This window comes from Anolis sagrei, chromosome 4, assembly GCF_037176765.1.
Source record: "Anolis sagrei isolate rAnoSag1 chromosome 4, rAnoSag1.mat, whole genome shotgun sequence".
Classification (NCBI taxonomy): Eukaryota; Metazoa; Chordata; class Lepidosauria; order Squamata; family Dactyloidae; genus Anolis; species Anolis sagrei.
The window spans coordinates 165,963,677-165,979,634 of record NC_090024.1 but is presented as its reverse complement, the minus strand read 5'-3'; the positions used below and the strand labels follow the sequence as shown (position 1 = coordinate 165,979,634).

Genomic DNA, 15,958 nt, shown 5'->3' with positions numbered 1-15,958 from the left:
GGGGGGGGGATAATGCCTTGAATCAGTGCCAGCTAACACCTCCAAACAAAGGATTCCCCTAGGCAGGAAGCAGCCAGGCTTTGAAGCTGCAGGGCCATTCAATGCTAATCAAGGCGGCCAATTGCAAAATTCACACTTGCATCCAACAGGCAATTCTTTATCCCACCCTAGACATTCAACAGATACATAAACCCCATTTGCCTAGTTTCCAACACACCCCACAACCTCTGAGGATGCCTGCCATAGATGTGGGCAAAACGTCAGGAGAGAATGCCACCCTGGACATTCCACAGATATATAAACCCCACTAGCCTAGTTTCCAACAGACCTCACAACCTCTGAGGATGCCTGCCACAAATGTGGGCAAAACGTTAGAAAGGATTGCTTCTGGAACATGGCTATACATCCTGGAAAACTCACAGCAACCTAATAATGCCTTTATTTTGTCTCCTCCCTGTTACACGTTTGGACTACACAAAACATATCATAGCTAGGAGCCTTAGGGTGTAGAAGTAATGCAGTTTGATCCCACTGGAACTGCCATGTCTCTGTGCTATGAAGTTGGATTTGTAGTTTGAGAGAAGGCTATACACACACACACTTATTTATTTATTTATGTATGAAATTTATATGCCGCCCTTCTCACCCTGAAGGGGACTCAGAGCGTCTTACATGATATATATACATACAATATATTATATTATTAGCATAGTACAATATCAGTATTAAATATTACAATATTGTACTATACCATTATTTTGTAATATTATTAGTAATATTACATGTAATATAAATATATAATTATAATATCATATTATTATTAGTATTAGTATTATATTGCATTAACATAGTTTGAGAGAAAGCTATATATACATATTGCAAGGTTCCAACTCTCACGATGCCATCGCCTTCAGCCATGGCAGTTAAGGTGGTGTCAAACTGCATTAATTCTACAGTGTAGATACACCCCAGGTCAGTTCAGGGAACACAGCTTGAGATTCATGTTATCTGACAGCAACCCAAAGAAAACAGAGGACTCCAGCTGCCTGTTTATTCCTCGAGCCGCCAGCAGGGGGTCCCATTTCCTTATCCAACACAAAATGCACAACATCCAAATCCATCTGACAAAGAAGTGTGTGTTTATGTATATATATGAGGCATGGGCAAACTCGGGCCCTCCAGGTGTTTTGGACCTCAACTCCCATAATTCCTCAGCCTCAGGCCCCTTCCTTTTCCTGAATGTTGCAATTGCCCACCTTGATTAGCCTTGCAGCTTCAAAGCCTGGCTGCTTAAGCGGCTGAGAGGGAAAAGGAAGGGCCTTGAGGCTGTGAGGAATTGTGGGAGTTGAAGTCCAAAACACCTGGAGGACCAAAGTTTGCCCAGGCCTGAGTTATGTAAAATTTGGGCCCTACAGGTGTTTTGGACTTCAACTCCCACAATTCCTCACAGCCTCAGGCCCCTTCCTTTTCCCTCTCAGCTGCTTAAGCAGCCAGGCTTTGAAGCTGCAAGGCCATTCAATGCTAATCAAGGTGGCCAATACATATATATATATATATATCTCAGGCCTGGGCAAACTTATGTTTTCAGTAATACTAAACGACCAGATCCACTTTTAAGCTGTTTAAGGCAGTGACTCAACAAGAAGGGGGAAAATATCCCCTCGCACCATCCCTCCCAATACTTCCCAGTCTTATGAAAGAGTGCCTCTATTTTCAAAAACGCCCATTTTCCTTCTCTGCACCTACATTCCTGGTTCGTTAGCCAGCCCTTCTGCCAGGTGGGCGGAGGGAGGCGGGGCCCCGTTTCCCCTCCTGAGGGTTTCTGGGAATCGTAGTCCGAGGGGCGCGCGGAGAAAGCGGAAGCGGGCGAAGCGAAAGTGAGAGGCGGACCACAACTCCCAGCATGCCTTGCTTCCCCGGGGAGGGCGGGGCCGGGCTTGCTGTTGCCTACAACTGGCATTCCAAGCTCGGGAAAGCAGCTGCGAGCGAACAGACTGGGAGGGAGGGAGGCAGTGAGCGGCCACGCTCGGAGCGCCTTGCAGGGAAGCAGGCGGGCGCGCGCTCTCCCGTCCCTTCCTTTTCCTTCCCTTAAAGGCGCAGCTTTCATTTTTTTGGTTTAATTTTTGATTGGCGGAAGACAAACTGGAGAACATGTAAAAAATATTATAAAAACGCCATTTTTAATTTTTTTTTACTCCCCCCCTTTTTTTTCTTTTTGGAGGGACTTGGTTTCTTCTCCCTCCTCTTTTTTTCTATCTCTCTCCATTTGATTGCATGGTAAGTTGAAAGCAGCAGCAGGAGTTTCAGCACTGATTGATTGATTGATTGATTGTGAGCGAGAGGGTGGGAGGGAGCAGGAGAGAAAACTCACGCGCGCAAAACCAAACAAAAAAAGAAGGTAAAAGAAGTGCCAAACTTTGGCTGAAGAGTCCAGCCCTTGCTCTGCCTGGCATTTCACTTGTTGATCAGGAGGAGAAGAAAACCCTCCTTCAAGCCTCGTAGGGAGGAGGAGAGGCACAGCTCTTACTGCCTTGGAGGCTGGGAAGGAAGCAAGCCCAGGGAGGTAAGGAAGGAGGAAGGCAGGCTGGCTGGCTGCAGAAAAGTCCTGAATGTGTGCCTTCGTGTTAACTTTGGGGAAAGCTGGGTTGCTGTGAGTTTTCCGGGCCGTGTGGGCCGTGTTCCAGAAGCATTCTCTCCTGACGTTTCGCCTGCATCTATGGCAGGCAGCCTCAGAGGATGAAAGGTCTGTTGGAAATTAGGCAAATGGAGTTTAGAGACCTGTGGAATGTCCAGGGTGGGAGAAAGAACTCGCCCCCTCACCAAGAGTGAATGGTGCAATTGGGCAGCATGGTTAGCATTGAAAAAGGCCTTGCAGCTTCAAGGCTTGGTTGCTTCCTGCCTTTGTTGGGAAGTGAGGGGTTTATATATCTGTGGAATAATGTCCAGGGTGGGAGAAAGAACTCTTATCAGCTGGAGGCAAGTGGGAATGTTGCAATTGGCCACCTTGATTAGCATTGAATAGCCTTGCAGCTTCAAGGTCTGGCTGCTTCCTGCCTGGGGGAAATCCTTTGTGCCTTCATGTTAAGTTCATGTTACATAATTTTTATTCCTACTTCATCCAGGGTTTTATCATTTTGTCTTGTCCACTGGCCTGCCCATTCTGTTTGATTTTATATTGTGTTAATTTGCTTTATTTATGTTATTTTTGTACTGTATGTATTTTATTCTGATGCAATTTATGTTGTCTGTATTTTATTTTTGCTGTATTGTACCTTTGGGCTTGGCCTCATGTTAGCCACCTCGAGTCCCCTTTGGGGAGATGGTGGCGGGGTATAAATAAAGTTTATTATTATTTGTTGGGAAGTGTTAGCTGGCCCTGATTGTTTCCTGTCTGGAATTCCACTGTTGTTTTTTATTGTTATTATTATTAATGTTTATTTTTGGGAGGTGTTAGCTGGCCCTGATTGTTTCCTGTCTGGAATTCCCCTGTTTTTTTTTTTTTTTGAGCAATGTTCTTTGTTTAATGTCCCGATTTTAGAGTTTTTTAAAATACTGGTAGCCAGATTTTGTTCATTTTCATGATTTCCTCCTTTCTGTCGAAATTGTTCACTTGCTTGTGGATTTCAATGGCTTATCTGTATTGCTCTTTATTTACTGTATTTATTATATTTGGGGAAAAGTGTTATTTGTCCCATTGCTGACACGCATACAATCGAGGACTGCGGCTGAGGGGGGGCTGACCGCGGCTGAGGGGGGAAAAGGAAGGGGCCTGAGGCTGTTAGGAATGATGGGAGTCGAAGTCCAAAACACCTGGAGGCCCCAGGTTTCCCAGGCCTGGCCTACACTGTGGAATGGATGCAGTTCAACACCACTTTTCTCTGCTATGGAATCCTGGGGCTTGTAGCTTGTTGAGGCACCAGCGCTCTTTGGCAGAGGAGGCAAAAGACTGAAACCAGGACTCCTAGGGTTGCCATGGCAGCTCAAGTGGAGTCAGACTGCATTCATTCCACAGTGTAGATGTGCCCTAGTGTGCCTTGTGTATTTAACTGTGCATCACCTCTGCCTTAGATCCAGTGCCATGGCTTCCAAGCTCCTTCGGGCCGTGGTCTTGGGGCCCCCTGGATCCGGGAAAGGCACAGTGTGTGAACGCATCGCCAAGAGCTTCGGCCTCCAGCACCTTTCCAGCGGGCAGTTCCTCCGAGAGAACATCCAGGCCAAGAGTGGTAAGTAAGTGGGCCAGGAGGCAAGCAGGAGGCAGGGAGTACGTGCTCGGAGGCATGCGGAAAGGGAAACCCCATTGGGTGAAGTCCTGGGTGGGATATAGGCCTCTGGGAAAGGCATGCAGTGGCACACCGGCTCCCTTGAAGGGAGAACGAAGAGCAAGCCTGTTTGCACCATCTGAGCTAGCATTGGTTGCATCTACGCTGCTTTGAACTGCCCGGGCTCAGTTCCCTGCAGTCCTGGGAGTTATAGTTTTGTGAGGCGCCAGTCTTCCTTGGAAGTGAAGGCTATGTGCATGGCAGGATCCCTCACTTCGAACTATGGCAATACCAGTTGTGTCACTTCATTCATTCTACAGTATGCATGGGCAAACTTCGGCCCTTCAGGTGTTTTGGACTTCAACTCCCACACTTCCTAACAGCCTCAGGCCCCACATTTCCTAACAGCCTCATGTATGGTAGGCACCCTCAGAGGTTGTGAGGTCTGCTGGAAACTAGGCAAGTGAGGTTTATATATCTGTGGGATGTTCAAGGTGAGAGAAGGAACTCTTTGTCTGCTTGAGGCAAGAGTGATTGTTGCAATTGGCCACCTTGATTAGCATTTAATGGCCTCGCAGCTTCAAAGCCTTGCTGCTTAAGTGGCTGAGAGGGAAAAGGAAGGGATCTGAGGTTGTTAGGAAGTGTGGGAGTTGAAGTGCAAAACACCTGAAGGGCCAAAGTTTGCCCATACCTGCTATACAAGCATTGAAGTAACCATACAAGACAAAACCCTATTGTTTGTGTGTACTTCTGAATGCATTTGAGCTTGTTTCCAAGTAGGAACGGGAGACATAAACTGCACTGAACTCCAAGTTGGTAGGACTATGCTACACGTGGAATGGTCACAGTAAAAACAAACCTCCTCCCCTTTGTGTTGTCGAAGGCTTTCATGGCTGGAATCACTGCGTTGTTGTGAATTTTCTGGGCTGTATGGCTATGTTCCAGAAGCATTCTCTTCTGACATTTTGCCTGCATCTATGACAGGCATCCTCAGACCTCACAACCAGCTTCTGGAACATGGCCATACAGTCCAGAAAACTTACAACAGTCCACTTCTCCCCTTTGCCCAGATTGAGCGTAGTAAGTGAGGGAGAAGGAAGCCTGAGTGAAATTGATCACATGGGTAGTTGCATATGAAGGCTCGCTTGTTTGTGTTTCTAAGCTGTGATGACTGGAATGCATTTACTTTGAAGGTTATTCCACTGAATGAAATGGGAGTAGACATGTCTGGATGAGGCAGTGTGTCTCCAAGATGTTGGTTCTACGCTCACCCACCCCCTTGTACTGAAATCAGTTGGGAATTAATTAATGTTGTCACGTTAGTCTTAAAGCAAACCAAGTGCAGAACATTTTGGCTAAACCAATTCAATGTGTTGTCGAAGGCTTTCATGGCTGAAATCACTGGGTTGCTGTGAGTTTTCCGGGCTGTATGGGCCATGTTTAAGAAGTATTCTCTCCTGATGTTTTGCCTGCATCTATGCAGGCATCCTCAGAGGTTGTAAAGTCTGTTGGAAACTAGACAAATGGGGTTTATATATCTGTGGAATATCCAGAGTGGGAGGAAGAACTCTTTGTCTGTTTGAGGCAAGTGTGAGTGTTACAATTGGCCAGCTTGACTAGCATTGAATGGCTTTGCAGCTTCAAAGCCTGGCTGCTTCCTGCCTGGGGGAATCCTTTGTTGGGAGGTGTTAGCTGCTGCTGATTCATTCTTCTCTGGAATTCCCCTGCTTTTTGAGTGTTTCTCTTTATTTACCACCCTGATTTTAGAGTTTTTTTTAATACTGGTAGCCAGATTTTGTTCATTTTCATGGTTTTCTCCTTTCTGTTGAAATTGTCCACATGCTTGTTGATTTCAATGTCTTCTCTGTGTAGTCTAACCAATTCCCCTGACAAGGAATTCTTATTTTTGGTAGTGCTGTGCAATTTAAAAGGTGCTACCGTTTCTTTTATTTTTCCCTTGATTTGTCTCCCACAATAGTACTGTAGTGGTTGCTGATGCATTTCCAAAATATGCTTTTTATAATAAGCCACTCAAAGCACTCTGGCTTCCAGCCATTTGTCTCTTTCCATGTTTTTGCAGCCATCTTACCCTGGGGTGTAACTGCCTCTTTTGGTTGTTTGTTTCAGCAACATATGAATTCTTCCTTATCGGTCTGATCAGCTGTTATCGTATTACAAATGTGGTAAAGGCAGTCCTTTTAAATAACTGCGAAGTGGTCAGGCATTTTAAGTGGCAAAGAATGAGTTTTGTGTTTTAGTTTATTTATTTATCATGTCAGAAGCGAATTGAGGGGTACATTTGTTATGTATTTAAAAATACAAACAAAGTTAAAAGCTTGGCATTATACTAAATGTCCTTTGACCAGTAGCTGGCCACTTGGAGTGCCTCTGGTGTCGCTATAAGAAGGTCCTCCATTGTGCATATGGCAGGGCTCAGACTGCATTGTAATAAGTAGCCTGTGGTTTGCTTTTCATTGAACTCGCGTGTTGTGGGCTCCACTTTGTAGCCCCATTTCTTAAGGTTGGCTCTGCATCTCGTGAAGCCAGAGCACAATCTGTTCAGCACCTTCCAAGTCATCCTGTCTTCTGTGTGCCCAGGGGGGAGTCTCCCATCCGGTATCAGCCATGGATTGAGGTTCCGGAATTTAGCCTGCCACTTTTGGACTCTCGCTTGCTGAGGTGTTCCTGCAAGTATCTCTGTAGATCCTAGAAAGCTATTTCTTGATTTAAGGCGTTGGCATGCTGGCTGATATCTGAAGAAGGGATATATGTTTTAGTTAAAGTAACATGTCTGTAGAGTTGTATACAGATTATAAAATGGGAGTGGTGCAGAGCATGATCCTGTACCCTGATATCCAGAGTATGAAAAGATGAAATGTTGGCAGTAGTAGATATTTCAGCCCCAGCTTTGTGCTATACTTGTGACAGCCATCAGCGGTGTATTAGCACTGTAGAATGAATGCAATTTGACACCACTTTATTTGCCGTGCTTAAGTGCTATGGAATCATGGGAGCTGTAGTTTTACAGAGTTTGTAGCTTTCTCTGTCAAAGAGTGCTGATTCTTCACCAGACTAAACACCCGATGATTCCACAGTATTTAGCCATTGCAGTTAAAATGGCATCACACTGCATTCGATGCACCCCGAGTTTATGCTTTGAGGAAGTAGTTTAAATTGGTACAATGAATGAAGTTTCTGAGATCATCAGAATTTGGCGGATGGTGAAGGATGGCTGGAGTAGCAGAGACTGTTGGGTTTTTGCAATGTGTCTTCAATAAGTGATGCAATTAAAATATTGACCTGAGAAAGAGCAGAAATCTACTGTGATTAATTTGCCTCTAACCATGCAACTCTCCTACAACAGGCAAGGTAAAGAGCAGCTGTCTCCAGAATCACTTAATGAGCATGCAGAGGGAAGAAGACAGTAGACAAGCCTCTTTTGACCGTTTTGAGTTATTGGTGTTGGAATTCAACCCCACTTCCCAAGTCTGAAGCCCTCAACGAGGAGCAGTTAGTTTAATATAGACTAAGGGTTTCCCTTCCCCCATGTCTCCTGAATTGTGTGTCAGGAGAGATGTAGTGATTGAGTTTTCCCTCTCTTGAAACCTTAAGAGATGGGTGTTAGAGTAGCTCAGACCCAGTATTGAGTATTAAAGAAATGCAATTTTTTGTTATTATTGTAAATAAACCTTTTGCGATTTTTAAGATTGAACTCTGGATTGTTGCCTGCCTAAGATCTTAATTTTTTAGAGACACAACCAACAGCACTTCACACATGGCTAGCTGTGAGCTGTTGCTCAACTTTTGTATCCTGTTTGTTTTTGGGTGCTCTGCTATATTTTAGGGTAGTTTTCCCTAACAATAGGCGAGGTACATGAAGCAGAACTGATCATATACTTGAAAAGATCACCAATAAAGCAACAAATTATACATAATATTTATTGATAGATTGATTTCGAGCATTTATATCCCATCCTTCTCACCCACGAAGAGGGACTCAGGGAGGCTTACAACAGGCAGCCATTAGATGCCAAAAAAATGACAGTTACAAGTAAACAGAAATTTAAAAACAATTATAAACATTCAATTTAAAAACAGTTCACCAGTTCAAAATCATAGTTCAGGTCAATCCATTGCGGTCACTTTTCCTAGTTGCTCAATCTATTGTCCAAATGCTTGATCCCACAGCCAGGTTTTAGAGTTTTTTACAAAAGATCAGGAGGGAGGAGGCAGATATAATTTCATTGGGGAGGGAGTTCCACAGTCAAGGAGCCAACACAGTGATGGCCCTGTCTCTTGTCCCCCCAGTCGCGCCTGCAAAGGAGGTGAGACAGAGAACAGGGCCTCCCCAAATGATCTTAATGTCCTTTGGTGGTTTGTAGAGGGAGATATTTTTAACCTGCCCTCTCCCCCCAAGGGACTCAGGGTGGCTTCCAAAATAATATGGCAAACATTCAATACTGGTACAAACATAAACAAATACAAGGGTTGGGTTGTCACAGGTGGTTTGATGCTTAGACATGGATTGCAGAAGGCTTAGGTGACCTCATTTTATACAGCTTCAACATTCTGCATGTGATAGACATTGCACTATATTTATTCAGTCTTGCAGAAAGGTTAAAATCAGAGGGTGTAGCCAACTTCTCTTGTACAGTACATGCGTAGGGTATATTGAAATAAAAGTGGAATTTGAACAATCTGTAATGCAGGCATGCTCAAACTGCGGCCCTCCATCTGTTTGGGCCTCCAACTCCCAGAAGCCCTAACCAGCTTGTTCAGTTATCAGGAATTTTGGTAGTTGGAGGCCCAAACAGCTGGAAGGCCGCAGTTTGAGAATGCCTGATGTAATGGCCTGCATGTAAAGGTTGGAGCTTAATGTTGAAATGTTAAAAATTGTATGCTCCACTCTGCAAGTATTACACCATATATATATTGGACTCTGGAATAAGAAAACCAGTTCCTGAAAACCAGTGGTTAATTTCCGTTTGAGGTTAGACATTGCCTGGAAGATTGCTTGACTATGTGGTGCATAGTAGTGCTGTATGTGAACATGTAGAAAACCAAACAGGGTTTAAAATGCATGTTAATTGATAATTTGGGATATAAAGAATAGCCTGAATAATGTTGTCAAATACTGGATTGCTGTGAGTTTTGGCCATGTTCCAGAAGCATCCTCTCCTGACGTTTTGCCCACATCTATGGCAGGCATCCACAGAGGTTGTGAGGTATGTTGGAAACTAGGCAAGTGAAGTTTATATATCTGTGGAATGTCCAGGGTGGGAAAAAGAACTCTTGTCTATTTTGAGACAAGTGTGAATATTGCAACCTTGATTAGCATTGAATAGCCTTGCTATTCTAGCTACCAATTTTTAAAAACTCTAGGATCAAGACAGTAAATAAAAGAGCAATACTAAAAAAAACAGGGGAATTCCAGACTGAAAACAATCAGGGCCAGCAAACACCTCTCAACAAAGGATTCCCCCAGGCAGGAGACAGCCAGGCTTTGAACCTATAAGGCTATTCAGTGCTAATCAAGGTGGCCAATTGCAACATTTACATTTGCCTTAAACAAACAAGAATTCTTTCTCCCACTCCTCAACCTGTGAGAATGCCTGCCATAGATATGGGCAAAATGTCAGGAGAGAATGCTTCTGGAACATGGCCATACAGCCTTGAAAACTCACAGCAACCCAGTGATTCTGGCCATGAAAGCCTTTGTCAACACTTTGTAATGTACATTTTGTAAAAAACTTACAAAGTACTGTCTGACAGCATTACTGTACATTACTGTCCTTATATTAGTTTGCTCCTTTTCTGTTTCACAGAATATCATATAGGGTGGTATTCTATAGCTAGACTATGTAGGGAGTTGATAGCTGGTCCAAACTTCTCTGTCTATAGTGTTCTTGTATGACATTGGACAAAACAAGATATCTCTATGGGAGAGAATCAAGCTGGTGTTTAGCTGCTTTGAGTCTCCCCTCAAGGGTTGAAAAGGATGGGGTAGAAATGTTGTAAACAAACAAATAAATAAATACTGTTCCCATTAAAATCAGTGGGATGCTTAATTGCTTCATTTTGGTTGGACTGTGCCATGCTTATTGGCCTCAAAGAAACATGCTGTTACCTCTCCTGATAGAAAACATTGTCTTAGGAAGTAAGTCATATTGATTTTAGTGGAGTTTATTTCTGATGAAGCGGGCTTAAGACTGCAACTTTCCAATGCTGTCTCCTCCCAAATATCAATTTAGCAAGATGATTGGACCAAAAAGATAAATGGAAAGAGTTAGGGTATGAATATGAAATGTGTGTAAAAGTGTTCATTATTAAAAGTAAATTGTCCACACTATTAATAGCAAAAGTGGAGAAGATCCAATATTTTCTCCGAAGGAAAAAAAATGGAAGCATTAGATTTACGTAGGTTACTGACTGAATATTTTTAGTCAAGACACATCTGGCTTCTGTTTAAATGAAAAATCGGGTGAGATTTCGGGCCATCTTTTTTCCCTTCCACAAACAATTTATCTTCCATGGATCTTCTCTCATATAGTTTGGATTGTGTAGTGTTAATTTGAATAATTGATTATTTCAGTTATTTATTATATCTGTGTAGATACATACATTTTTTATTTTTATACCGTAATTTTTCTGTTTACCTTTCATTATTTCAAAGACTTAGATTTTAGGTAAAGTAAAGGTTTCCCCTGACATTAAGTCTAGTCATGTCTGATTCTGGAGAGTGGTGCTCATCTCTACTTCTAAGCTGAAGAGCTGGTGTTGTCCGTAGACAACTCTAAGGTCATGTGGCCGGCATTACTGCATGGAGCACTGTTTCCTTCTTGCAGAAGTGATACCTATTGATCTACTCATATTTTCATGTTTTCAAACTGCCAGGTTGGCAGAAGGTGGGGCTAACAACGGGAACTCATCCTGCCTCCCTGATTCGAACCACCAACCTGCTGCGGCACCAGGGGGGGCATGAATGAGGTTTTCGCTTTTCCTTTTGTCCAAAATCCATCTGTCAGGTGTTTTATTAATGTGTGGATATCCTAGGTATTTTGTATAGTATATGTGAGACTTAGTATATGTGACTATGAGGAATATTTCATCAAGCAGAATTGCAGGGGAGGTAGCTCATAACCATTGTACTGCTTAAGTGCTTCTGTAAAAGTACTTCTGCAGTCATACATTTGGAAAATACTGAATATTCATGACCTGCTTGTGTTGCTGAAAAGGAAAGAATGAAAGTATTTTTATTTGTATTCAGTGTTTCTTGCAGGAAAGAAACAGTAATGAGCTGTTGGAGATATTGTCTCCTTTCTTGATGATGAAAAAGAATCCAAGCTCTCAGCCTCAGTAATTAGTTTAATGAACTAATTTAATTAGGAAAATAACTTTTAAAAGGTTGTTTCAATTCATTCAGTATGTATCTTGATCCTCATTGCCTGTTTAATTTAGAAACCAAACATTTTCATGCAGCGTAACAGAAACAAGACAAGATGTTGGAGGAAAAGTAGATCAGAGGTGGGGAACCTGGTGCTTACTCTGTTCACCTCTCTTCACCATTGGCCACACTGGCTGGGATTGTTGGCAACTGAAGTTCAAAAATATCTGGAATATCTTAGATCACCAGTTACAGAAGATCTTGCCGACCGGAAGGTTGGCAGTTCAAGCTGTGGGTTGGGGTCAGCTCCTGCCATCAGCCCTAGCTTCTGCTTACGTAGCAGTTTGAAAACAGTAATGTGAGTAGATAAATAGGTACTGCTTTGACAGGGAGGTAAAAGGTGCCCCTTTGTTTTCAACTGTACAACGGCATTGAATGTTTGCCATATATGTACCCTGTAATCTGCTCTGAGTCCCTTTTGGGGAAATAGAGCGGAATATAAATAAAGTATATTATTATTATACTAGAGTGAAGAAATGTAGTGTCAGTAAATACGCACAATTATTATACTATAAACAGCATAGGGAGAAATGTAAAAAAAGCACAATCAGTTTGAATTTATCTACTTTTAGACTTTTAGACTGATGCATTGGAAACATGTAATGCGACCTATTAGATATTGCTCTAAAATCATTTATTTATTTATTTATTTATTTTGTCGTGTCAGGAGTGCCCAGGGGACACCCGGATGATTTCTGATGTTTTATCATCCTTGTGGGAGGCTTCTCTCATGTCCCCGCATGAGGAGTTGGAGCCGATAGAGGGAGCTCATCCGCCTCTCCCGGGATTCGAACCTGCGACCTGTCGGTCTCCAGTCCTGCCAGCACAGGGCTTTAACCCACTGCGCCACCGGGGGCTCCGTTAAAATCAAATGATATTTGTGTATTTGTGTATGGTGGCTTCCCAATTTTGTGGGACATTTTGAGCTATTTGCTTGCAAGGCCACCTCTTATCTCCTTCCTCAACCAGTAAATACAGAGCTAAGATATGAGTGGTTCTCTCTTGTTGGTACTCTCTTTCAACCTTGTCTAAACCTGGATGATCCTCAACCTCCTGTAGCAAAAAGGTGCTGTCCTGATTTGCCCTTCAAGAACATCCTTAATACAATGTTGAAAGTAAAAGAAAAATGCTTTACTTCAGCAAACACAAAATAACAGCAAACGTAGTTGAAAAATGCAAAAGAAAGCAAGAAAATCTTAATGCAGATACAAAACTAAAGTCTCTAATAAAGTCCAAAAGAAACAGCAGTCTTACATCAGACAATGGGCAATAATCACTAAATCCTTAGAAGCAGACTCGAAGCAGGTTCAATTGTAGTGAAAATATCAGCATCAGAGTTGTTGTTACCAGTGAAAACTAACTGCTCCTGCTTCTGATTTATAGCCCTGAATTCCCCACGCAGGAGGTGCTAGGGCGGCTCCCAATTTCCTTGATGTTTCTAGCAGCTATTCTAGCTGAACGCTGTCTGTTCTCTGTTTCCTTTTGCCTCTCCAGAAATGTGGGCACTTGCAAAACCTCATTGTCTGATTCCTCTTCCCCCTCCAATTCCTGAGCACTTCCCTGCTCCTTCCTCTTCTGAAGATGAGGAATCCCTAACAGGTGCTTCCAAGATGATACTACAATGCACATTGTGGAAGGGATTCCTAGAACAAAATCAACAGAGAATGTTGTTGTCTTATATTGGCCTTGGAAGCAGATCTGCATTCCTGGTGCTGTCTAGGAGGCATTTGCCACTGTCTGTAGGTAGCTGTTTCAAAGCCCAAAAGTCTGGAAGCTGTCACTCCCACCATTGAGCACATGCTCACCTTTAAACATCTGTGCAGGCCTGGCAATGATTCTTCCAATTACAACAGGGAACTGATAGTTGACTAGCTGGTTTGTTTATTTCAGAGGTGGGAACTGTGTGGTTCCCTCAGATGTTATTAAACTGCAGCTACCAGAATTGCAGTTGGCTGTGTTGCTGGGGATTGCATTTCATCAACATCTGGATGATCTGTGTAATCCCCATCCCTGCTTTATTTTGATATTCAACAAATGCTCTTACATGGTTTTACATAGTCAAAAAATATAAAGCAAAACCACAGACAAGTTACATAATATAGAAAACCAGTTTGTATAAGAATCCATGCATAGTATGGACATGCAGGCTGTGTCTTGTCTATCATAATTAGATGTAATAAGCCGAGATAGGAATGAATTTTTTAGCTATGCTGTTCTCTTCATGTGAGCAAGCAAGTGAACCCACAAGCCTTCCATTAACTCTCCTTTCCCATTTCTTGTAAACAGAAGCTATTTTCTGATCTTTGGATAATGTTACTCCATATTTGACCCATGGCTTAATTATCAGGCTTGTTCAGAAGCTATTTTCCATTGTCAGCATTAATGAAAAGGGGATCCATAGCTAATGGAAAACCTCTGGTCTGTTCGTCTAAGGCAGGGGTCCTCAAACTAAGGCCCGGGGGCCGGATGCAGCCCTCCAAGGTCATTTACCCGGCCCTCGCTCAGGGTCAACCTAAGTCTGACATGACTTGAACATACACAACAACAACAACAATCCTATCTCATCAGCCCAAAGCAGGCCCACACTTCCAATTGAAATACTAAATTTTATATTTGTTGAAATTGCTCTTCATTTCAATTATTGTATTGTTTTTAAGTGTTTTTGCACTACAAATAAGATAGGTGCAGTGTGCATAGGAATTCATTTATGTTTTTTTTTTTCAAATTATAATCCGGCCCTTCAACAGTTTGAGGGACTGTGACCTGGCCCTCTGTTTAAAAAGTTTGAGGACCCCTGGTCTAAGGGTATCAAGCCAGCTCCACTTACTAAGTCAATTAAATATTGTGTCAAAATGCAACAAATTGATAGTCCGCAAAACGGTTTATTGTACCAACTAGGCATGCATTCGAGGGAAACCTTGTCTCATTTCGTGTCTTTGCTTTCGTTGGGAACTCCAATCCATTTTTGTAAGCCTCCCAAAATTAGGAGGGTTGTTTTTGGTTCTTTCATTTCGGAGCCGAAATAGGGGTGGGGGGCTTCCCAACCACTGGCTCTCCTTCCCAGCATGCGTTCTTCTTACCTGTCATCTGCTCTTTCTACTCTTAAACTGCACTGACAAGCATGGTCCGGGCCTTCCTGCCTGCCTGCCCTGCCACACACGCCTCGCCACACTCTCCGAGAGTGCATGTATGGCGGGGTGTGCAGGCAGGATGGAGCGTGCCTGCAGCTGAGCTCTGGGCCTGCCTGCCTGCCTGCACGCTTCTCCACACACACACACTCTTTCCAAAGCAAGGAGGAAAGTTCAGATGCACACAAAAGTAGACTTGTGTTGAGCAGTTTTTTGTGTGGTGAGGGGGATTCCTGTTTTGGAACATCATGAAATGGTAGGAATGGATTTTGCCCACATGCCTAGTACCAACCAAAAATTACAAAATGCATTGCTGTATATTATTGATAGGCGATCATGCTCTGTTTCTGTATAGGCAATGCTCGTGATTCATCTACTGTAAAATCACTGGTCTACTGACTAATCATTTCACTGGGAAGAAGATGTAGGGTGACTGAAAGAGACTTGCAACCTTGCACTTGTAGTATGTTTACCCAACTCACTGTAGTTTGACTTTATCTTTTCCTGCCTCTTATACATGATGTTTTCTGGCAGAGTTGTATGCTTGTTGAGGGATTCTTCCAGTCTGCTTTATATATATATAGAGAGAGAGAGAGGGGGGGGGGGGAAGAAACACTCAAGGGGGAAAATGATGGTAATATATAGGCGATGTAGAAAAAAAGGGCAAGTCAGAAAATGTAGTATGGTTCTGAAAATTTACAAAAAAAGCAAGTACGTTGCTGTTGATTGCTGTCAAGTCAGCTTTGATTTATGGCAGTCCTAAGCATGAGGGACCTCAAAGTCACCCTTTTATCACTGGCTGCACATCCCAGTTATGTTTGATGAGATCTTAATAGAAAGTGGATGTATATTTTACTGATCTGTGAAAGGTCGTGCCACTGGATTTACCTGTGTCAGTCCGAATTAAAATCCACTATAGTGTTAGTAAAAACAAAGCACTAGATTATCACTGGTTTCTTATTATTGTCTAAATTTGTGCATTGATACATTACTTAGTGGATTCTAGCTATTCACATAAACATGTATGATGTACAATTCAGTATTTGAACTGAAAAAAATGCTTTTCCCATATAACTGTTTGCAGTGTTATAGAAGAACATAATCGGACACCTATAATACAGTGCTTC

The 15,958-nt window shown here is 42.7% G+C and overlaps 1 protein-coding gene across 2 annotated transcripts in view; it reads left to right on the top strand.

Annotated features, from left to right (window-relative positions):
* Positions 1 to 1,975: 1,975 nt before the first annotated feature.
* AK4 (adenylate kinase 4) overlaps positions 1,976 to 15,958 on the top strand; it is a 49,766-nt gene continuing 35,783 nt past the window's right edge. Inside the window, exons 1-2 of one of the 2 annotated variants that reach the window (XM_060773671.2) lie at positions 1,976 to 2,277; positions 4,069 to 4,223. In XM_060773671.2, the coding sequence (XP_060629654.1) occupies positions 4,079 to 4,223 (145 nt within the window). In that variant the 5' untranslated portion in view covers positions 1,976 to 2,277; positions 4,069 to 4,078. Of the gene's footprint in view, positions 2,278 to 2,386; positions 2,564 to 4,068; positions 4,224 to 15,958 lie in introns of those variants that run through there. The other variant, XM_060773673.2, reaches the window with a different exon arrangement.